The sequence below is a fragment of the Scyliorhinus canicula genome, chromosome 13 (genome assembly GCF_902713615.1).
Source record: "Scyliorhinus canicula chromosome 13, sScyCan1.1, whole genome shotgun sequence".
NCBI classification, from domain to species: Eukaryota; Metazoa; Chordata; class Chondrichthyes; order Carcharhiniformes; family Scyliorhinidae; genus Scyliorhinus; species Scyliorhinus canicula.
In genome coordinates, this window is record NC_052158.1 from 20,676,868 (window position 1) to 20,701,163 (window position 24,296).

Sequence of the window (24,296 nt, forward strand, 5' to 3'; positions counted from 1 at the left end):
CTGAGAAGACAGGAATAACCACAGCTGGTACGGGAATTGAACCCATGCTGTTGGCCTTGTTCAGCCGTCCTTGTTCAACTGTCCAGCCAACTGAGCTAAGCCGGCCCCAGGTCAAATCATGCCCAACATAATCACATACAGGGGAAAACTCCCATGACTCTACTTTGCCAATGCCTCTTACTGCAAACCTCAGAAAAGCAACCAGTGGGTGAAAAATCAGTTTACTTCCAAAGCTCCAGCCACCGACCCCCCTCACCCCAACCCCCCCCCTCCCCTCCCCACCAAACCAGTAACATGTGACCTCCGAAAACTAATCTAGCCCACCACCCCCCACAATCTCACAAAAGACCTCACGAGCATGGGGAGCACTAACACTGGGCTGCAAATTCACAGACCATTTCAGATATTGTGTTTTGATTTGTGGATCGACAAGACCCCCAGTCAAAGGGACCAATTTTGCAAAACCCTCGTGGCTGGGATTTCCAACCCCTCTGCGCTCCTGATACAAATTGAGAAATCAGTACCCCCCTCCTCCTGGCCCACAAGCTTTAAGTTTAATGCTCGGAAGTTAACAGGTGGACAACGTAGCTTTGACTAATGTGAGCTCCTCATGGGAACCAGTGACAATTCAGGATCCAACTCATTCTAACCAGCACCTTTAATACTCAATGCCTGGTAACACAACACAGATGAAAAATACTGGATAGGGATTCATTTATTTGTCGTAGGGCAGTGTTATATAGAATTTAACAGACCGCCCCTTTAAGAAGGAGCATCACAATTTCTAACCTTCACCCCACAGCCTGCAGCAAATTAATCTAAACAGCCCTCTGAATTAAGTAGACAAAGTGGCTCTGAATTCCCTTCTTTCTTGTTATGAGGGTTGAAGAGGGGATACAGCTTCGTCGTGAACTTATCCCGAATGGTGTAGATGGGGCACAGATCATGGGCATCATAGAAGGACAGCTGTCCCTCCTCATAGTTCAGGTAGATGCGGATGGTGCGAGGCTTGCGACGGAGAGGGAGGGTCCTGGCACCTGGCACACTGAGGTTAACCAGGCTCCCATTGAGCATCTCGATCACCCAGTAACCGTCCTGCGGCGTCAGCTGTTTGGTTATCAGCCGGTCGGCGGATCCACTGGCCACCCCGAGCACACAAGAGGAATTGTTTCCCAACTCCACGTCCCAGTAGTGTTGGCCTGACAGGAAGCCGCTACTGGCCAGGACGCAGAGCCAGTGGTTGAAACGATGGGTCATGAGGGAGCAATCCCGACGCTTTTCGCCATCAATCACACTGATGAGGTCCTCGGACAGGATGAGTCGCGGATGTGCCGTCTTGGGATCCAGTGTCAGAAATTCTCTGGCTGGAAGACATAAATCCTCAGTTAACAGAGACACTGACTGCCCATCGATACACAGCTAACACTGAGCGGATGTAGCATCCGGACATACGTCCTCAATTACAGGAGGCACTGGGCCTGATTTTGCAGGGAAAAGTTGCAAATGGAGGTCAGGGAGGAACACAGTTGTCTAATGCAATCTCATTATGAATGTTGAGCTGAGTTCCAAAACCACTAATGCACTGGGTTCAGGATAGGTTATTGATACAGCTGCCCTGGGGACTCGGAGCTTTGTCTGATTGTCAATTTCATGACCACTTAATTGGATTATGTTTTTCCGAGGTTTGTTTGGATGTTTTTCTTTTACTTTAACAGACTTATTATGACCACTTAAATATGATCAAGGTAGTGTGAATGGTTGCGTTTCATTGACTACTTTATGAAAAACCCTTAATCCTCTTAGGAGCTCAAGTAAAACATGCATGTTTGTTTATTTTGACAGTTTCATGAGCTGATAGCATTGGATAGCACATGGAGAATTCCACGCCCCCCCCAAAAACCCCCATCCTCTTCCAAGTAATGCTATGTGATCCTTTATATCTTCCGAAGAGGGCAGGAGAGAGACTTCCATATAGAGCTTCATCCAGAGGACAGTACCACAAATAATGCAACAGTCCCTCAGTAATGCAGATCAGTGCCATGCCAGACTTTACAGTGAAGTCTCGGGAGTGGGACTTGGACCTACTACCTTCTGACTCAGAGGCGGCATTGCCATTGACTGAGCCACTACCTGCAATAACCACTGTGTAACAAATTCAGTGAGAACTCAGCCCCTCCACTCCGAAGGATTACGTACCTGGTACCAAGGCTTTAAGCTCATCCCAGATTTTAATGAAGCGAAAAGGTGTAATGATAGAGTCAGTGTGCAGAGCAGTGGGAACATCCGCTGGTTTGACACGCTCCTGTTTACACCTGCAATGGAGGAAAGAATGACAACTTAGCTCTTTATTAAAACCCCACTGCTGCCCCCCCCATCCCTTCCACAATTTTCCCTCTCCAGAAGCTAGGGACTCTTTCTAAGATACGATTCCCCAGAGACGGGCAGCCATCGAGCGCCATGTCCAATTAGCCATCCTTTCCAAGCAAGGTTGTGACAGTGAAACATTGGCAAAGTATTTGGCCAAGAGCATCAGTCCAAGACCGAGACTGTTCCCATCTAAAAAATGCTTTTATGGTCACGAGTCATGTTCAAAGACGCTCTACGGCCAATTAAGAACAGTTAGTTTTGAAGTAGCGTCACTCCAGAACATCAGGAGACACAGCAACCTATTTTGTACAACAACGTCCCACAATCAGCAAAGTGATAATGACATAATGGTATGAAAGCAGGAACTGCTGGAAAAAGGAGGTGATCTGGCAGCATCTGTAGATAAACAGAGTTGATGGTTTGAGTCCAATATGAGTCTTCAGATAAGTCATATTCAACTCAAACTGTTAACTTTGTTTCTCTTCCTTCAGTTTTCCCAGCACTTTTTTTTGTTTCCAATTTGCAGCATCCACAATATTTTGCTTTCGATCTGCTTTTACTGTCAATTCAGGGACATGTACTAAAGTTCCCCTTCAGAATACTGCTATGGGATCTTTGACACACACCCGAAAAGACCATGCCTCAGTTTAGCAGTTCATCCGAAGGACGGCATCTCCACAGTGCAGCGCGCCCTTAGTATTGCATTTGGATTTTGTACTCAAGTCCCTGGAGATGGATTTGAGCCGGTGACCTTCCGACAGAGAAGCCAGAGTATCAGTGGAGCCATCATTGGCACCGAGCGTGCTTCCCACCCAGGGCCAATGACCAGCCTTGTGAATCCTTTTCCAAACCCAAGGTCCTGAGGTCAACCTCAGCACTGGGGCACCTTGACCCAGCACAAATTCAGGATTGAACCTGGGGACGTCACGGTCTGTGTGGCTCAGACTTGTAAATATACCCTGTGGGGCTAGCAGTGGAAGTCAGGAGGATACATTTAGAAAGAATTTGAGACACGCACCTTTCCAGGAGCAGTTTGATATCCTGAAGAAAAATGAAAAAGAATCAGGTTATAATTTCACAATATGATCAGGAATCAAACACATTGCCTGCCGATTTTATATCAGTGGACAGCAACAGGGGATATGCAGTGGAAACTCAATAAATCGTACCCAATAGATATTTACAACTCAGAATGAGGTGTTATTGACCCAATACACCAGCGAGAAAGAGACAGAGAGTCAGACAGAGAGAGGGGGGGAGACAGAGAGAAGGGAGGGCAGACAGAGAGAAGGGGGGGGCAGACAGAGAGAAGGGGGGGGCAGACAGAGAGAAGGGGGGGGCAGACAGAGAGGGGGGCAGACAGAGAGGGGGGCAGACAGAGAGGGGGGCAGACAGAGAGGGGGGCAGACAGAGAGGGGGGCAGACAGAGAGAAGGGGGGGCAGACAGAGAGAAGGGGGGGGAGACAGAGAGAAGGGAGTGCAGACAGAGAGAAGGGAGGGCAGACAGATAGAAGGGCAGGCAGACAGAGAGAAGGGCGGGCAGACAGAGAGAAGGGGGGGCAGACAGGGAGATGGGGGGCAGACTGGGGCTGGTTTAGCACCCTGGGCTAAATAGCTGGCTTTTAAAGCAGATCAAGGAGGCCAGCAGCGCGGGTTCAATTCCCATACCAGCCTCCCCGAACAGGTGCTGGAATGTGGCGACTAGGGGCTTTTCATAGTAACTTCATTGAAGCCTACTTGTGACAATAAGCGATTTTTATTTAATTTTTCAGACAGAGAGAAGGGGGCAGAGAGAAGGGCCGGGGGGGGGGGGGGGGGGGGGGGGGGGGAGAGAAGAAGAGAGAGAGCGAGAGAGACCCCCCCCCACACACAGGCAGACCCTTTTCCCCCACACCCACAGACCCGCACACGCACACTGACACGCACGAGTTCACCAGCCCGCACAGAACCCCCTAGCGCACACAGACCTCACAATGTGTGCGTAAAAGTTATAAAGTTACATGTTTATACAGCAGCTTTGATAACAATTGCCAGTCTAACAAAGTACTTTTATGTTTAGCCACTGTCGTAACATAAGAAACGCAGCCGCCAAGGTGTGCACAGCAATCTCTCACACATGGTCATAATGACCAGTTAATCAGTTTTTGGGGGATATCGATTTGAGTGATAAATATCGACAGGACACGGGCAATAAGTCCCCTGCTCTTTTTTAAAATAATGTTGCAGAATCTTTACGGCCACCTGAGACAGCAGAGGTATTTTTAGTTTAATATGTCATCCGAAAAAGGGTACCTCTGACACTGCAGCACTTCTTCACTGCAACACTCCCTCGGCATTGTGCTGGAGCGTCAAGGCTGAGGCAGGTTACTGAGGCAGGGGAAAGAAAGAAAGGAAGAGAGACTCATAATGCAGCTGGCCGGTACTCACCACAGGCACAGTGGCACATCCCGCGTGCCTTGTAGGAATATATTCACCATTGAGAATGGGACTGCACAGATGGCTGAGGACAGATTGCTTCAAGGTACAGAGTGCTTAAAGGTGACCTTTATATTTAAACCGGAAGTTGGAGGTGAGTAGGCGGGTGATTGATTGGTGAGTTTTTAGAATTCATCTCTATAAATGGGGCATTACCGGGGACATTAGCGTGTTAAATTTCTAGCTTAGTCAATTATAACTGTAGTATAAGAGATAATGTTGGACTGGAGGACAGAATCGCTCAGTGATGCAGAGACACAGGATGGAGTACAGTAATAATCTAACAGAAGCCAGAATGGAGATGGTACCAGAGTCAGTACTTTACCTTGGGGATGTATAAAGTTACACGCTACCAATAAATGCTTATTGTTCAATCACACAAGCCTCCAGACCTCAAACACTGAACAAATCCTGTCAACAATCACTACTGATAAGTTAAATGATAGTCCTAAAATTGATATCTAATTCGCCAAATAAAACAAACACAGGGCAAGTGATATATTGCAGCTGTAGCAGGTGGCAGCTGGCAGACACTAGTGTGACCCACAATGACCATATCTGCAGTATCTGCTGCTTAAGGAACTTTAGCTCCGACTTGAACTTCAGTCCGAGCTTCAGACACTGATGCTCAGAGAGGGCCTGCTACCTCGACACTTTATTTGATTTGGTCTGTGGTGAGGGACAGAAGGTTGTGGCTGAACCAGGCAGATGTAGGGAACAAAAGGTGGCAACTGAGTATCTTCAAACATACCACTATCCAGCAGGGTTCGATGTTCTAGCAGCTTACATGGACGAGAACAGGAGACTGGAGGATGGATGCGCACACAATTCATGCCACTCTGGTGCAGGACACCATTCAAGTCGGGGAGTAAAAACGAACAAAGTTGGAGAAAGGGACAGAATTTTATGTGCATTTAGCCTCTCAGTGGAGCGCCATAAAATTCCAGCCATTGCAAAATATCCACTGGGAAATAGTGATCATAAATTTTTTTAAATCCACATTGTTTGAAATTGACATACTCCAAGCACAAACAAGAATCTCAAACAAAGCCAATGCCATAAATACGAGGGAAGTGCTGGCCATGGTTAATAGGGAAAATAGACTTAAAGATGTGGCAATAAATAAAGAGTGGGAAATATTTAAAAAACAGTTTCAATGCGCAACAAAAATGCACTCTATTGAAAAAATACCTCAAAAGAGAAATATCCACCCATAGCAGGTTAAAGATGGTATTAAATTAAGAGACTTATAATGTTGCAAAGAACATTAGCATGTCTGAGGATTAGGAGTGTTTTAGAAACCAGCAAAAGGTCACCAAAACATTTGACAAAGGAAAACTGTCACAAGTGCAAACTAGATATAAAATCAGACGAAGAGCTTTAACAAGCAGATAAAAAAGGAAGAGAGTAGCTGAAGTAAATATTCGCCCCTTCAAGAGACAATGCAAGTTTTCAGGAGGAAATGGCAGAAACATTGAACAAACAGTTTGCGCCTGCCTTCAAAGTGAAAACACAAGTTACATACCAGATATTTGCGGGTAAGCCAAGTTTTAAACTGAGTGAAGAACTTAAAGTCATCAATATCAGTAGAGAAAAGGTACTGGAAGAATTTGAGGAACTGGAATACTGCAGACCCTCAGGACCGGAAAGCCTACATCCCATGGTTTTAAAGAGATAGCGACAGAGACAAGGTGAATGAGCTAGCTATTATTTTCCAGAATTTCCCTAGATCCTGAAACAGTCTCAGCAGATTGCAAGTTAGCAAAAGTAACACCGTTATTCAAGGATGGAGAGAGAAAACAGGGAATCTACAGGCCAGTTACCCGACATCAGTCACTGGGAAAGTTGTGAAATCATTTTTGTGGAATTTATTTTTAAGGCAGTCTTACCAACTCACTTAGAAGAGCAAATGGCATTTTGGGCTTTATTGCAAAGGGCGTGCAGTAAAGGAATAAGAGGGTATTGCTCCAGTATCCAGTGCTTTGGTGAGTCAACACTTGAAATACGATGTGTAGTTTTGATCTCCATATTTAAGAATATAATTGCATTGGAGACAGTACAGCGAAGGTTCACTAGATTGGTCCCAGGGATGACGAGGTTGACCTATGCTGAGTTGAGAGGGCTGGCCTGTAATGAGATGGGAGACTGAGTAAATTGGGTCCACGTTCTCATACAATTAGAAAAATGAGAGGTTATTCTATTGAAACATTATTATGAAGTGGCTTGGGAAGGTCGACACTGACTGGGCAATTTAGGACTCAGATGAGAAGGAATTTCTTCAAAGAGTTGTGAACTGTTAAAATACTTTATTGCAGAGAGTTGTGATGCACAGTGAATATATTTAGGACTAAGGTATCCCGATTTTCTTTTTGCTTCTCAGAGATTTGTCAAAGAGGCACAAAGGTGAAGTGAATATATTGAATAGTGCAGCAGGCCGAGCAGGCTCTCTAGTGCTCTCCTGCTCCTGGTTCTTATGTCAGTCTTGGATTAGTGAGTAGCATTCTCATCTCTGAATCATAAGGCCGTGGGTTCATGCCCCACTGTAAAATACTTTGGAAGCCGTGTAAGGAAAGCTGCTACATAAATGCAAACTAGTAACTTCTTTTCTCACCCAGTAAACTTTTCTTCAAAGCCTACAAGACACTGAGCAAAGAGCAACAAAGGTGAAAGAGGAGGAGTGTGGAGCAGGAGTGGAAGGGTGCAGCTTACTCCACGTTTTCCCACAGGCTGCATGGCCGGCCAGCCTCTTACCTGAAGCAGCTCCAGAGGCTCCGTAAGGCTCAGCTGCAGCCGCACATCCAGGATGGCCTGCTCGATCGTGGAGGTTTCTTGGTGTATCTTTGCCAGGTTTTCCTGCAAAGGCTCAATGGTCCGGCACACCTCCTCGTCAATCTGCCACTCCAGTTCCTGCTTTTTCGCATCTAGAAATTGATAGATGGTGACCATATCGGCCTCAACCCGTTCCTTCAGCATTGTGCCTTGTTCCTGGGTGAAAATGACTCGGCACAGTCACATTGCAGTTGTGTTTAGTCCTACCTTCCCTTCTCTCCCACCCTGAAACTCCCCACCACTGCACGACACGACCTGAATTACGGTTCTAAGAGTGCTGACTATCCTATGATAGTCTGCAGAGGTAACCCAAGGCAGTCAATATTGGACCCCCAGAGTCACCAATGTGTAGTGCACAAGATGCACTGTGGCAACTGCTAAGCTTTGTTCAACAGTATCCTACAAACCTTTACATCTACCACCTAGATAGACAAGACAAGCACAGCAGACACGTTGGGACATCACCACCTGCAAATTCCTCCCCCACACACGCCATGCTGACCTGGAATTGAATAGTCATTCCTTCACAATCTCCACATCTAAAACCTGACATTCCACTTTCTAAAAACACTGAGGGTACAAGCATCAGATGGACTACAGCGGTTAAAGATGCCTCACCAGCTTCTCAGCGGCAATCAGGGAAGGACAACAAATGCTGGCCAGGCCATTGACGCACACATCCACAGAAACATAGAATTCCTACAGAACAGGAGGCCATTCAGCCCATCGTGCCTGCATTGACATACTGAAAAAGCATCCTACCTACCACTGTGCTACCCATGTTCTTCCTGGTCAGACATGACATTTTTATGAAATCCATGCAATTTTAAAAAACATCCCCGAAGGACCCACCGAGACTCTCGGCATTGCCTCACTACAAACAGCAATTCACCCTCCGTGCACCCTCCATGTTAACCTCTTCAATCGCCCATTGTGTCAATCGCATAAACAAGGTCATTTCGGATCACTTCTTCGCATCACTCTCCACTCGCATCCCTCTACCCTGCTCCATTCCTGCTTCCTCAATCTTCGCAACAGGGAAGAGGAAACGGCCCAATTTACTTCCGACTGCATTTTCCAAATCTCCCCACAACATTTCGGCAGCTGCTGCTTTGTTCGACCAACTCTCCACAGGGACTGTCCCAAACTCCAAATCTGCTGCAAGCACCCCCCCACCCTCACTCTAAAAAAAATAACCTATTCATTTGGGTAAGCTACCATCTCATCTTCAGCTGCCTTTTCCTCACCCAATTTCAGTATGTCAGTGTCCCAAAATAGTGCCCGTCGTTCCCAGAACTCCAAGTTTGAAGTCTCCCAATCAGGTTTCCGCTCCTGTCACAGTACTGAAACATCTCTCAAAGTCACAAATGGCATCCTCTGTGACCCTAACAAGGAAAACAATCCTTCCTTGTCCTTTTCAACTTGTCTGCAGCCTTTGACACAGTTGACTCTTTCATACTGTACAGCTGGGTGAGATGGTACTCACCTGATTCCATTCTTGTCTAACCATAGGGTAAGGATACCACTTGGAATGGCTTCCCTTCCTGCTCTTGAACCATTATGTCTGGTGCCCCCACACCCCATTCTAAATCTCATCTACATGCTGCCCTTTGGCATGATCTGAAAACACAGTGCCAGTTTTTACAGACACGGTGAACACCCAGCTCTACCTCACCATCACTTTTCTTGACCCTTCCACTGTCCCCAAGTTACCAGACTCGATGAGCAGAAAGTTTCCCCAGTTAAATATTGGGAAGATCAAACCCATTTGAGTTTAGCCTCCCCTCTCAAACTCCATTCCCTGGCTACTGACTATCTCCCTGGCATTTGCCCGTGCCTTGCAGCCTTGGCATCGTATCTGATCCCAAGATGAGTTGCCATCTACCAATACACAGTAGCACTAAGACCAGCCATTTCCACCCGAGTAAAACCATCCCTGCCTCACCTCATCTCGTGCTGAAACCCTTGTCCCTGCCTTTGTTACCTCGAGACTATCCAAACATGCTCCTTGCTGGCGTCCCACATTCTACCGCACGGTAGCACAGTGCTTAGCACTGTTGCTTCACAGCGCCAGGGTCCGAGGTTCGATTCCCAGCTTGGTTTACTGTGTGTGTGGAGTCTGCACATTCTCTCTGTGTTTGCACGGATTTCTTCCGGTGCTCCGGTTTCCTCCCACAAGTCCTGAAAGAACTTGCTGTTAGGTCATTTGGATATTGTGAATTCTCCCTCAGCGTACCCGAACAGGCGACGGAATGTGGCAACTCGGGGCCTTTCACAATAACTTCAATGCAGTGTTAATGCAAGCCTATTTGTGACAATTATTATTGTACCCTGTGCAAAATAGAGGTAATCCGAAACTCTTTTCTTTCCCCTTTTCTCAAATATATTTGTTTATGGGTTGTCCCTGGTTCGGCCCAGCATTTATTATCCATCCCTAATTGCCCTTAAGGACACGGTGGTGAGCTGCCTTCATGAACCGCTGCATTCCTGTGGTGTAGGTACATCCACAATGCTGTTAGAGAGGAGGTTCCAGGATTTTGACCCATCAACAGTGAAGGAACAAGGATACAATTACAAGTCAGGATGGTGAGCGGCATGGAGGGGAATTTACAGGTGATGGTGTTCCCACGCTTTCAGATGTTCTTATCGATACAGATGGTATTGGCAGCAGGCTTACCTGTACCAAGTCCCACTCACCCATCTACCCTGTGTTCACTGACCCACACAGGCTTCAGGTTAAGCAATGTCTCAATTCTAAATTCATCGTCACGGTTTCAAATCCTTCAATGACCTCGCCCCTCACCGTCTCTATCATCTCCTCCAGCCCCACATCTCAAGCTATCTGGGCTCCTCAAATTCTAGCTCTGGAATTCCCACCTTTCCAATTCCCTGCCTCTCTTCCTTCTAAGACTCTCCTTAAAACCGTTGCGTTTGGGCAGCACGGTGGTTGCCACTGGTGCCTCATGGCGTTGAGGACTCCAGTTTGAATCTCACCTTGGGTCACTGTCCGTGTGCAGTTGGCACATTCTCCCCGTGTCTGCGTGGGTCTCACCCCCACAACACAAAGATGTGCAGGGTAGGTGGATTGGCCACCCTAAATTGCCCCTTAATTGGAAAAAAAATAATTGGGTGCTCTATTATTTAAAAAACATTTATGTTTGAGCAAGCTTTAGGTCACCTTCTCTATTATCTCATGTGGCTCAGTGTCAAATCTTGCTTAAAAATGCAATTGTGAAGCACTCTTTCATAAAAGACACAATATAAACATATATTGTTGCTGTTTTATGCTTGATGGTCTGTCTCTGATTTTAAGTTTATATCCATTTGCCCTGACCACCCCCACAAGTGGAAACAATTTCTTCAAACTCCAAAATACTTCAATAATCAGATCTCAACCATTTACATCCCAGGGAGCCGAATTTATGCAATCGCTCCCCATAATTTGACCTATGGAGTCTCTGAAAGATTCACCAGAATGTTACTAAGTTAATCGATCATTTTGAGGACATGCTGTCCATAATTGGGCACTGTACTCCAGATGTCTAACCAGGGCTTTGCAAAGCTGGAGTACAATGTCCTCCCTCTTATATCCCAGCTCTCCAGATATAAAGGCTAAAACTGCACTCTATTTCTTTTCCTGTCGTACTCGGCCACTATATTTTAATCTTCTGTGCAGAGGTCCCCAGATCACTTTTGGCCTCCTTTGTTCCTTGCTTTTCAGCATTTCAGTAATTCTCAGGCGTGGTCTAAAGCTGCGGCCCACTACTTATAACGCCAAGGATTCCATATCTATTTTTATAAATCTAGAGTATCCAATTCTTTTTTTCCAATTAAGGGACAATTTAGTGTGGCCAATTCACTTGCCCTGCACATCTTATTGGTGTGTGGGGGTGAGACCCACGCAGACATGGGGAGAATGTGCAAACTCCACACGGACAGTGACCGGGATCGAACCCAGGACCTCGGCGCCGTGAGTCAGCAGTGCTAGCCACTGTGCCACCATGCTTCCATATGCATTTTTAAGCTAGTCAAACTACAAAATAGCTGTTGGGACTTTTCCCATTCAGTACAATACTTAAAGACATTACAGTACTGGCACATTCGTGTTTGCTCAGAAGCGGCTCAAAGCATCCTCCACCTAGAAAGCTGAAGGAAGAGACCCAACCACAAGCAAGGGCATGACTCTCACCTTTATTTGACAAATCTTTGCCTCTTCTTGACTTTGGCTTTGGCAGACCTGCTCCTTCTGGGACTCAAGAAAATTGATGGCTTGTTCCAATTTTCCCTGCAGGAGAAATAGTGAGATTTGTAAAGGTTAGGCTTGCGTAGACTATCAAACCAATTAACAAAAGAAATAGGAGTGGGCGACCATCCTCTATAGCTTGCTCCAGCTCTATAGCTCGCTCCAGCATTCAATCTGATCCTGGCTTCTTATCCTGATCTTTAGCTTCAACTCCATTTTCTTGCCTGCTTCCCATATCTGTTGAGTCCAAGAAACCAAACTACTGTCTATTTCAGCTTCAGATTTAATTCAGGATGGAGCTCTCACAGTGCTGTAAGGTAGACAATTCCAAAGATTTATAACCCTTTGAGTTAAGTTATTTCTCATCATCTCAGCCCTAAATCATCATTTTAATTGGAGATTGGGCCACATGTTCGAGCTTCCTCAGCCAAGGGAAACACCTTCTCAGTGTCTGTCCCGTCAGGCTTGAATGTTTCTAACTGATCACCTCTTTTAAATGCCACAATGTGTATGCCCACTTTACTCAGCCTCTCACATTCTGACAACCTTCGTCATACCACCAAGAATTACATTCTTTAAAATGAAGATTAAACTGTATACAGTACTTCAAGTGTGGTCTCACCAACAACGTATACAATTGCAGCAAGACTTCCTAATTCTTTTACTCCAATCTCCTTGCGATATAGACCAACACGCCACTAGCCTTCCGAACACCTTGATATATCCAAACGTAAGCCTTCTGTGCTCTTTGCACAACAGCCAAGTTTCTCTGAAGATCAACATTTAGATGTTCCAAACCTATTATAAAATAGTCTGCTTTTCTATTATTATGACCAAAGTGAATAACCTCAGTTTCCCCACACGGGTACTCCATCCGCTACCTTGTTATCCACTCACTTAACCCATTTCTATATTTCTTTGCCGTCTCTGTGTCCTCCTCACAGCTAACATTCCCACCTAGCTGTATTGCCACATTCATTCAAGTCATTAATATCGGTTGCAAATATTTGAGTGTTGACCCGCTACGCAAGACTGAAAATGCTCCATGTAGCTCCGCTCTCTGCTTCCTGCCTATCACTCAATCCTCCGTCCAGGTTAATATATTACCCGCAATCCCATACGCCTTTATCCTCGAATATTCATCTTTTCACTTGGCAACTTCGCGAATATTTTTTGGATGTTCAATATTACATCTATTGGCTGCGTTTTACCTAACCTCCCAGCTGTTTTCTCAAACAAACTAGAGTACAGGCGGCACGATGGCGCACTGGTTAGCACTGCTGCCTCATGGCGCCGAGGACCCAGGTTCGATCCCGGCCCCGAGTCAGTGTCCGGGTGGAGTTTTCACATTCTCCCCATGTCTGTGTGGGTCTCAGTCCCACACCCGAAGATGTGCAGGGTGGGAAGATTGGTCACGCCTTATTGCCCCTTAATTGGGGAAAAAATGAATTGGCTACTCTAAATTTATAAAACAAAGAAACCCAACCCGATACGGGACGCGGACAGGAGGGTGCGGCCGATACGGGACGCGGACAGGAGGGTGCGGCCGATACGGGACGCGGGCAGGGGGATGCGGCCGATACGGTACGCTGGCAGGGGGATGCGGCCGATACAGGACGCGGGCAGGGTGGATGCGGCCGATACAGGACGCGGGCGCGACCGATACGGGAGGGGGGGTGCGGCCGATACGGGATGCGGGCAGGGGGATGCGGGCAGGGGGGTGCGGCCGATACGGGGCGCGGGTGGGGGTGCGCGGTACAGGATGTGGGCAGGGGGGTGCGGCCGATATGGGATGTGGGCAGCGGGGGTGCGGGCGATACAGGACATGGGCAGAAGGGTGTGGGCGATACAGGACACGGGCAGGGGAGGTGCGGCCGATACAGGACGCGGGGAGGGGTGTGGCGCAGATATGGGACACGGGCAGGGGGGTGCGGCCGATACGGGAGAGGTGTGGGCTTAACGGATCCCAGGGAGTGTACTCAGAGTATACTTCCTGCCCCTTGTATGTTCCTGCAGTCTGCATATCCTACAATCCTCTCTGAACCCCGTTCACCCAGCATCCCTACATATCCACAGCCTCTCACCTTATAGACGACAGCAGCCTCCTCGATAGGGATGAAAATGTGACCCTGGTGTTCTTTGGCACAGGAGCACACCACACAGATGGCCCCCTGGCAGTCCTGGCAGAAGAGCTTCCGCCGCTCCTCGTGCTGCTGGCAGTAGAAGGCAGGGTTGTCCTGGTGAGGCTGCAGCTTCAGCTCCCTCACCCCCTCCACGATGTTGGCCAGCATGCGGTTTGGCTTCATCTTCTTTTCCCGGAACCCCTCCCTGCACTCGGGGCAGGAGTAGAAAGCGTTGCCCTGTTCCCAGCTCCTGGAGATACAGAGCCGACAGAAATTGTGTTCACATTCCAGTGTCACCGGCTCCTGGAAGAAATCCAGGCAGATGGAGCACGTGACTTCACTGAAGAGTCGGTTAACTGTAGCCATTCTCAAACCTATTTGGAAAGAACGTCCTGCCAATTCCAATCCTTCTCAAATATCCACCTTAAAATAATATATAAAATATCAAAATTAATATGCATATACATTATAACTGACCATTCCATTCCCCTTCATTTCTAACTAAGTGAAGATTTTAGTACCACGCAGTCGGTCGTGCTTTACTCAGTAACACTCTCCCTGAAGCTAGAAGGTCGTGAGGTCAACACACACTCCAGAGGCTAGAGACACAACCTGAGCTGACGCTGCAGCCTGGTACCGAGGGTGCAGAAGGCAAAGGGTAGCTGCAGAAGGGTGTTTTTCTGAATGGCAGGTTGTGACTAGTGATGTTCCACAGGGATCTGTGCTGGGGCCTCTGTTGTTTTTGTGGACAGAAACTACTTGGAGGAAAATGTAGCTGGTCTGATTAGCAAGTTTGCGAACGTCACCAAGGTTTGTGCAGTGGCAGATAGTGTTGAGGACTGTCAGAGGATACAGCAGGACATAGATAGGTTGGAGACATGGGCAGAGAAATGGCAAATGGAGTTTAATGCAGACAAATGTCAGGTTATGCACTTCGGTAGGTCTAATTACACCATATAGAAAGTCAGAGAGATCTGGGCGTGCAGGTCCACAGATCTCTGAAAGTGGCAACACAAGTGGACAAGTTAGTCAAGGAAGCATACAGAATGCTTGCCTTCATTGGATGGAGCATCAAGTATAAAATCTGGCAAGTCATGCTACAGTTGTATAGAAACTTGCTAAGGCCGCACTTGGAACATTGCACACAATTCTGGTCGCCACACTAGCAGAAGAATGTGGAGGCTTTGGAGGGTGCAGAGGAGGCTTACCAGGGTGCCTGGTCTGGAGGGTGTTAGCTATACAGAGAGGATTAATGGACGTAGACTGTTTTCATATAACAAAGGAGGTTTGGGGTGACCTGATTGAGGTCTACACAATTATGAGGGGCATGGATAGAGTGGATGGGCAGGCACACTTTCCCAGGGTGGGGGGGGCAGTCACCAGGGGGCATAGATTTACGGTCTGTGTGGCAAAGTTTAGAGGAGACGTGCCAGGCTTTTGTTTTTATACAGAGGGTGGTAAGTGCCTGGAACACATTGCCAGGGGAGTTTGTGGAAGCAGATACATTAACGGCATCTCAACAAATACATAGATAGGATGGGTATAGAGGGCTACGGCACAAGGAAGTGCTGAGGGTTTTGGCCAAGGATGGTATCATGACCGGTACAGGCCGAAGGGCCTGTTCCTGTGCTGTATTGTTGTTTGTTCAGTGGAACTGGCTTTCAGAAGGGCTGTTCAAACCGCGGTCTCCTTCTGCTTTCTAACTTGGCATCATGAAGACCAGAGGAGTCCTCTTCCATAACTTGGGTCAGTATTTGTCCCTTATCAAACATCACTTAAAAAATATATATAATTATCAGGTCATCACTGTCTGTGGGCTACTGCTGTGTTTGCTCAAAAATGAGTAGACCGTAATTCATTCGCTGTAAAGCACTGTGGGATATTCCAATGACATTATGTACGATGCCACTATGTAAGTCAATGTCATTTTTAAGTGGAGCTGACAGCATAGAGAAGCCATTGAGCCCAACATGTTAAAGGTTCTCTCTCTCTCTGCTTCAAATATTTATATAAATTGTCCTAAGTTGCAATAGTTTCTACTTCAACCTCACGCTCTCACTGTGGTAAAGCACTCTATACTCCAACAATTCTAAGTAGATACATTTACTCTATTAACGCGACACTTCATTATTGACACCCTAACAGGAGAAACATTCTCTCCGTGAGAAAATACTCAATCGTTTTGAAATCCTTCATTAAATCTCATCTTCTCGGCGGGCAGCACGGTGGCTCAGTGGGTTAGCCCTGCTGCCTCATGGAGCCGAGGTCCCAGGTTCGATCCCGGCTCTGGGTCACTGTCCGTGTGGAGTTTGCACATTCTCCTCGTGTTTGCGTGGGTTTCGCCCCCACAACCCAAAGATGTGCAGGATAGATGAATTGACCACGCTAAATTGCTTCTTAATTGGAAAAAAATGAATTGGGTACTCTAAATTTTAAAAAAAGAGCAAAAAAAAAATCTTCTCCCCTCACAGCTATGGTTCGAGATATTTGTTAAATAATGTTCACCTACACATATCTAATTACCTTACTTAATCTCTTGATATATATAAACACACACATATATATATAATATATATATATATATTAAATCGTCTGCCTTTCCCTCCCCCAGCATTTGGGTGACAGTAAAGTGTGAGACTAATTTTTTTTTTGGGGGGCGGGGAAAAGGCAGAGTTTAAAAAGCAACCGTCCTTCTGTGGATCAGGAGGTTGGGCTCTTGGGACAGGAGAAAACTTCTCAAACTTGGGAGTGCCATTTCCCCCCTACCTCAGCAACAGTTATTACTGATTGGATTTGTTTATTTTCTAACACTGAAAGATCCTCAGGCCGTCGATTTACTTTTTGCACCATTTCCCGCCGAGACACTTTCTCCCCCCCCCTTTAAATGAGGAGGAGGGGGGCAGACACTCACAAGCAATGTGTGGTGTTCACCTTCACTTACTCGCCATGTTCACAGCAACTCTGCAAACTACAGGGGGAGTTGCTTTCACTTTCCTCTTCCCACTTTAACCAACAAATCTTCAGGGCATTAATTCTACTGCACGGCTGCTATCTTAAAACAAACCTTGGCCCAGGCTCACTTCACAACCTTTTCCCCCGCCTGGTCTGGCCTGTAGAAGTGAGGAAGCCTCTGCCTCCCGATCAGGGGCTGCTGCGGTTCCGCCGTTTCCCCGGCCCGCGCTGCAGTACCGCTCCAAGCCACCACCGGCGCTGTTGTAAACATTTCTGCCGCCAAATTGGAGCGGCGGTGCTGCGGTACCGCTTCGCGACCACTGACAGCGCTATTGCTGCCGGTAAGAGAGCGGCTGCGCGGCATTCCCACTTCCGGCCACCGAGGGCGCTGCCGTGCTGCAATACCGCTTGCCGACCACTGACAGCGCTGCTGCGCACAGTAAGAAGTCTTACAACACCAGGTTGGACTGGTGTTGTAAGACTTCTTACTGCGCTCACCCCAGTCCAACGCCGGCATCTCCACATCAGCGCTGCTGCGGCTATTGCTGCCGGTAAGAGAGCGGCTGCGCGGCAATGCCACTTCCGGCCACCGAGGGCGCTGCCGTGCTGCAGTACTGCTCCCGGCCACTGACAGCGCCGTCGCGCTGCATTACCATGCAGGGCTGCCAAGGGCGTTGTCGTTAAAGATGCCAGGCAGTGGCGCGACCACACAGATGGAGTCAGACTCCCAGGATTGTCACGTTGCAAAAGGCCCACTGTGTCTGCACGGGCTCAGCAGCTTACGCCTTCTCCTTTGTGCTGCTGCAACGATCCCGATCGCCGAATACTCTCATGCTGCAGTACTGCTCCCCGCCACAAGGGTGCTAACTACTCAAGTACCTTTGCCAAGTGCATTGCCCCAATGCAGTACCAATCTCTTCTGCTAAAGATGCACAGTAAGAAGTCTTACAACACCAGGTTAAAGTCCAACATGTTTGTTTCAAATACTAGCTTTCGGAGCACTGCTGTAAATGTAATCGGCATGAATCCCAGGTCCCGGTTGAGGCCGCACTCGTGTGCGGAACTTGGCTATAAGTTTCTGCTCGGCAATTCTGCATTGTCGCGCGTCCTGAAGGCCACCTTGGAGAACGCTTACCCGGAGATCCCGCGCAACAACGCAGAATCGCCAAGCAGAAACTTATAGCCAAGTTTCGCACCCATGAGTGCTGCCTCAACCGGGAGTGTTCCTGCCGGAACTGAATCATGTACAATTCGTGTTCCCGTTGGAGGCGCTGTTAAACAATATTCAGGAAATGCAAATTGGCCTGCATTCTGCCCCTGTGAATTACAAGTAATTCCCGTCCCCGCTGACATAATTCGGCAGGGCCGGGATTCGCATTGAAGAGCCTGACAAGCTGGAGCTGCTCACTCCACTCACCACACACACTCATTCCAGCCAGGAAGATAGCACCACGGAGACATCCCCCCCAATGAGGGGCAATTTAGCGTGGCCAATCCACCTACCCTGCACATCTTTGGGATGTGGGGGTGAGATCCACTCAGACACGGGGAGAATGTGCAAACGCCACACGGAGTGACCCGGGACCGGGATCGAATCTGGGTCCTCAGCGCCATGAGACAGCAGTGCTAACCACTGCACCACCGTGCTGTCCCTCTCTGCCATCACTCCTGCCACTCATTCCTCACGTCACCCCAACCCTTAGAGGCCAACTACACCCCACCCTAACCCTAACCCCAATACCAGGCCCTCCTTGGCTAGAAGCCTTGCCACCAGCTATAGACCCCCCCCCCCCCCCTCCACCCTCAAAGCATCTCTCTATGTCCTTTCTGTGTCCCCTAGGATACTGTGGGCCATAATAGGCGTGATTACCAAAAGACCCGAAGGGCATCTTCGACCTTCGGATCCACACCTCAGGACGAGAGGGCCGAGCAACTTATGTGCGAGGCCGAGGAGGAGGCAGTGACTGAGATGGAGGTTGGCATGCCCCAAATGCGTCGTCACCTTCGCATTTCCTTCTCGGCCTGTTGGCCGGCTTGCTGCCTCCTAAACATTGCGCAGCTGATGGGCGACATGCTGGAGGAGGAGGAATGGCAGGCCTCATTGGATGAGCGGCAGGCCTAACTATTGTGCATGTGCTACACTTGTGCCAACGTAAGTATCATCTATCTTTCGTGGCCCTCCGTTCCTTCTCGGTGTTTCCCCAAATGGCACATCATTAGTGGAGGAGGCCTGGGTGGCATGGTGGCACAGTGGTTAGCACTGCTGCCTCACGACGCTGAGGACCCGGGTTTGATCCCGACCCCAGGTCACTGTCCGTGTGGAGTTCGCACATTCTCCCCGTGTCTGCGTGGGTCTCACCCCCACCACCCGAAAGATGTGCAGACTAGGTGGATTGGCCATGCTAAATTGCCCCTTAATTGGAAAAAAAAAAAGAATTGGGTATTCTAAATTTATAAAAATAAAAAGAAGTGGAGGCGGCCTGCTGCTTGTCTCACCCTCTGCCCTGCACGACCCCTCGTGGATAGATGGGCCCGGCTGACCTTCAGATGCCACAGGTAATGTCGTGTCAGCCTGTTCTGCCCACTGCACATGAGGTGTGCCAGTGTCAGGTGGAGAGGGGGATTTGTGGGCGGGAGGGGAGCCTGACATCTTGAATTTAGCAGATTAAAAACGGCCAGGGTGGGAACCGGCGATGTCCTGCCCGCCACTTTGTGTTTATTTACTGAGTAAACTACAGAGTTTAAATCCTTCTCGGCACGCCTGCTCGTGTAACATCTTTAAACTCTTGCCACTCCCTGCCCACACCACAGAGCTCAACTCAGCTGCAGGTCACATCCACCGGGCAGTTAATTGGTTAATTATTTCGGAAGACTCGGTGGGCCGAATGGCCTCTTCCTGTACTATAGGGATTCTCCGATAAAGCAGAATATTGTGTGCTGGAAATCTGAAAGAGAAAGTTCTGGAAAAAAGGCAGGTCTGGCAAAAACTGTGGAGACAGGTATTTCCATGATATAAACCAGGGATGTCCAACACCTCAAAGTTAAATTCTCACCGGACCTTTTACATTTCTGTCACACTCTGCCGACTGCCGGATATAGAGAACGGCCTCCAGCGCAGCAGCCCCCCTCCCCCACCCTCTGCTCAGTCCGGATTCTGGACTGAGTTTCAATTCTTGGTTTTCTCCTCCCTGTGTCCCGTTAGTTGTTATGAGATTCCGTGGCCGCGTATCCACCCAGATGACGATCTTTATTCTCTTCTTTCTTCACCTTTCGCAGCTTCAGCCCGGCTCGTTTTCAGGTAAACAAAACTCTCTAAAAGTCGCTTTTAAACCGAGAGTGCCGGAGGCTGAGAAAAAAGACAAACAATATTCGCTGAATTGTCGAGTAAAGCCCCTTAAAAGGGACCAAACGATCGGCATTGTTGTCATTTAGTGAAGTGTTTCCATAGTTTGAACGGTCTATCGCTCAGTAACAGGAGTTTGGGATGTTTATTGTGTCGAAGATATGGGGGGGGGGGTGGCGTTAAGTAGGGTCAGTTAAACAGTTAGTTAATGAGTTAAAATTCGTCCGGTACACTTTTTTAATGTTCGTTCGGAAGACGTGGGCGTGGCAGGCTGTGCCAGATTGCCCTTGAGGGGGACAGTTTTTACAGTCAACATTGCTGGCTGCAATGTAGGCCACACAAGTAGGACACATTTCCTTCTAATTCGACAATGGTTTCATGGTCACCTTTAGGAGCCGGATTCTCTCAGCCCAGGGCCGGGCCGGAGAATCCCTCCGATGGAGAATCGGCGTCTTTGGCGCGGCGCCGGTCGTGGATCGCTCTACGCGGCCGGCTCGCTGATTCTTGGCCCGGAATGAGCCGAATGGCCGCAAATAAAACGCTGGGTCGGCGCCGTCCACACCTGCTTGTAGCCGGCGGGAACTCTGCCTACAACGGGTGGCGGCCTGTGGGGAGGGTGGGGAAGCTCCAACCCCGGCAGGGGGGGCCCTCCGATGCGGCCGGGCTCTCGCACCCCCGGCATCTTTTCCTACGCGCCAGCCCCTGTACTCCTGTGCCATGTTGCGTTGGGGCCGGCGTGTTGAAGGAGGCCACAGCGCATGCCCGTGTTGGCGCCGGCACCACTGCGCATGCGCGGGTCCCGCGGCATCCAGTTCGCGCCGGAATCAGCAGCGCGAGCGGCGTGAACCGCTCCAGCGCTCCTGCGGCTGGTTCACGGCGTAATAAAACGCGACGGCGTTTACGACGGCATGGACACTCTGCTGCGGGATGGGAGAATCCCACCCCAGGTTTTTACTTGCAGATTTTTAATGAATTGAAATTTCACCATCTGCCATGGCGGAATCTGAACCCAGGTCCCCAGCGCATGATTCTGGATCTCTGAATAGCGACAGTACCACTATGCCACCGCCTACCCATGTGGGATATGGCTGCCAGTCATTCGCCTATAAGCCTAACCAGACCAGATCCATAGCGAAGGTAAGCGTTCCTAGCACCCAACAATTCTTGTGGTGTGGGGTCAGCTTCCTCATGGTTTTGGATCTCGGAAGTTCTGAACTATATAATGGATTTGGCAACATTTTGAACAGTAAACCATGCCAAGTCATGGCACTTTGCCCATTGACCCAGCAAATGGGCATGGAGGGCTATTGGGGTAGATGAGGGAATAGGTTGGCATGGGTGGGGGGACATCAGACTCCTAACATCAGCAGACTACAGGGCAGCACAGTAGCACAAGTGGATATCACTGTGGCTTCACAGCGCCAAGGTCCCAGATTCGATTCCCCGCTGGGTTTCTGTCTGTGTGGAGTCTGCACGTTCTCCCCGTGTCTGCGTGGGTTTCCTCCGGGTGCTCCGGTTTCTCCCACAGTCCAAAGATGTGCAGGTTAGGTGGATTGCCATGATAAATTGCCCTTGGTGTCCAAAAAGGTTAGGAGGGGTTATTATGTTACGGGGAGAGGGTGGAAGTGAGGTAAGTGAGGGCTTAAGTGGGTCGGTGCAGACTCGATGGGCCGAATGGCCTCCTCCTGTACTATAGGGATTCTCCGATAAAGCAAAATATTGTGTGCTGGAAATCTGAAAGAGAAAGTTCTGGAAAAAAGGCAGGTCTGGGGTTACGGGGTTGTAGGAGGTGGGGAGCTCATTCAGAGGGTCAGTGCAGACTCGATGGGCTGAACTGCCTTCTGCACTGTATGGATTTGATGGTAATACAGATGGGAATTGCATATTAAATGGCAGAACCCTTCGGAGTATTGACAGACAGCGGGATCTGGGCATACAGGTCTACAGATCACTGAAAGTGGCAACGTGGGTTAATAAGGTAGTCAATGAGCATATGGCATGTGCTTGCCTTCATTTGTAGGGGCATTGAGTATAAAAATTGGCAAGTCATGCTGCAACTACAGATCATTAGTTCGGCCACACTTAGAATATTGTGTACAATGTTGGTCATCACACGACAGAAGGAAGTAGAGGCTTTGGAGGGCGTCCGGAAGAGGTTTATCAGGATGTGGCCTGGTCTGGAGGGTATTGGGTCTGAGGAGAGGTTGGATAACTTCAGATTCTTTTCTCTGGAATGACGGAGGTTGAGAGTCGACCTGATAGAGGTTTACAATATTATGAGGGGACAGAGTGGATAGTCAGAAGCTTTTCCCCAGGGTTGGAAATTCAGTTACTAGGGGACACAAGTTTAAGGTACGAGGGGGAAGGTTTAGAGGAGATGCGCGAGGCAGGTTTTTGGCACACAGGGTGGTGGGTGCCTGGAGCGCCTGACTAGGTGGTGGAAGCAGATATAATAGCAACGTTTAAGAGGCATCTTGTTAAATACATGAATAGAGTGGGAATAGAGGGATATGGACACCGGAAGTACAAAACCTTTTGGTTTGGATGCGCATCATGATCAGTGTAGGCTTCGGGGGCTGAAGGACCTGTTCCTGTGCTGTACTGTTCTATTCTCTGTGTTTGCACACACTGAGGCTGGGAGTGGAGCGGATGTTGGGTTACAATGTCGAAATTGAACCTGGATCCCTGGGACTGCAGTGCTGACCAGTGTGTCACCGTGCCGCCCAAATGATTCCCATTCCAAAATACTTTCCGATCCTGTGACCCTGACTGACATGTTGGTCTTTATTTCTCTGGTCGGGCTGTTCCTCACTCTATCAATACAGAAACTTCAGTCACAATCATCTCAACAGGAAGTGTTGGGACATGGGGATCTCAAGAGTAATATTTCCTTGTTGCTGCCAAGTAATGTCCTCGGCACCATCTCAAAACCAAATAGTTTGGAACATTTGGTACTAATTCGTTACAAGAAGAGAGGGTGGGGTGAAATCCGGTCGAAATTTGGATTCACGCAATTAAAAAGAATCAATACATAGGATCCTGGGTGGGAGGAGTGTGGTGAATGTATAATGCATAATTCACACTGTGTATCACTGTGACCCTGTGGGCTCCATCTGTGAGCCGTTGCACGCGGCTCTGCCCACAGGGGAAGATGAGGAGCTTGTACAGGGCTCCACCCTTGGTGCCGCCCATGGCTCCGCCCATGGCCCCTCCCACTACCAGAAGTATAAAGTGCTGCGGTCTTGTGAGTCAGCCCTCAGTTCTTCTGGTCGCAGGCAGGCTCAGTTGTAAGTCGACTGAAGCCACAGTTTACTTCCTCTCGTGTCTTGAGCGAATTGATGGTCGCATCGAGGAGTTACTGGGCCCAGCAGTGTGAGTGAGCAGGATCCACGTCAGTAAAAATGGATTTCCAATCCACCCTTTACTAAAATTACATCGATTGTGCTCCCTACTGTGGTGACACTAGGAAACTATTTGAAGTTCTGGGCGTGTGTTAAAATTCGCCGAATCAGTCTGGGGATTGAGGGTATTTCGACTAGAATATTAATAATATATCAACGCTTTAAAATATAGATGAACTGGGATAACCTAGTTGAAGCAACAAGGAAAAAATGTCAAGTTTCATGTAATTATTGTTATTTATAATAGTTTTGAGTTCAGCCCTACTGATAAAATATGACACTATTACAATGCTCGGATCAAAATAAATCAATACTCACCGCTAAAGTAGTGGTTCAGAACTGGTAAATCTGCCTGACACAGGGAGAAGGCGGGAGAATGACCCTGGAGGCATTCCTCACTCGGAGAGTCAGGAGAGACAGGACGGGCCAGGGGGGCTTCTTCTGTGTTAACACAACTCCAACACTGAACAAGAAAGAGGCATCAATGAAATGGTTCAGAAACTAATAGTACAGCTTGTGAAATAACTCGGGCTGTGGTTGTGTTTGTTTGGAGGGGGTTGTGA

The 24,296-nt window shown here is 48.4% G+C and overlaps 1 protein-coding gene across 4 annotated transcripts; it reads right to left on the minus strand.

Annotated features, from left to right (window-relative positions):
* Positions 1-697: 697 nt before the first annotated feature.
* Positions 698-20,065, minus strand: LOC119975687 (zinc-binding protein A33-like). 4 transcript variants are annotated; one of them, XM_038815472.1, is made up of 7 exons: positions 20,048-20,065; positions 13,999-14,460; positions 11,861-11,956; positions 7,594-7,827; positions 3,386-3,408; positions 2,197-2,312; positions 698-1,364 (listed from the first exon to the last, which is right to left on the minus strand). In XM_038815472.1, the coding sequence occupies exons 2-7, from the start codon at positions 14,401-14,403 to the stop codon at positions 814-816; spliced, it is 1,425 nt and encodes a 474-aa protein (XP_038671400.1). In that variant the 5' UTR covers positions 14,404-14,460; positions 20,048-20,065; the 3' UTR covers positions 698-813. The 4 variants fall into 4 exon arrangements, with proteins under 4 accessions (XP_038671400.1, XP_038671397.1, XP_038671398.1 ...); XM_038815469.1 differs by lacking the exon at positions 20,048-20,065 and adding an exon at positions 17,102-17,223; XM_038815470.1 differs by lacking the exon at positions 20,048-20,065 and adding an exon at positions 16,979-17,098.
* Positions 20,066-24,296: the final 4,231 nt, after the last annotated feature.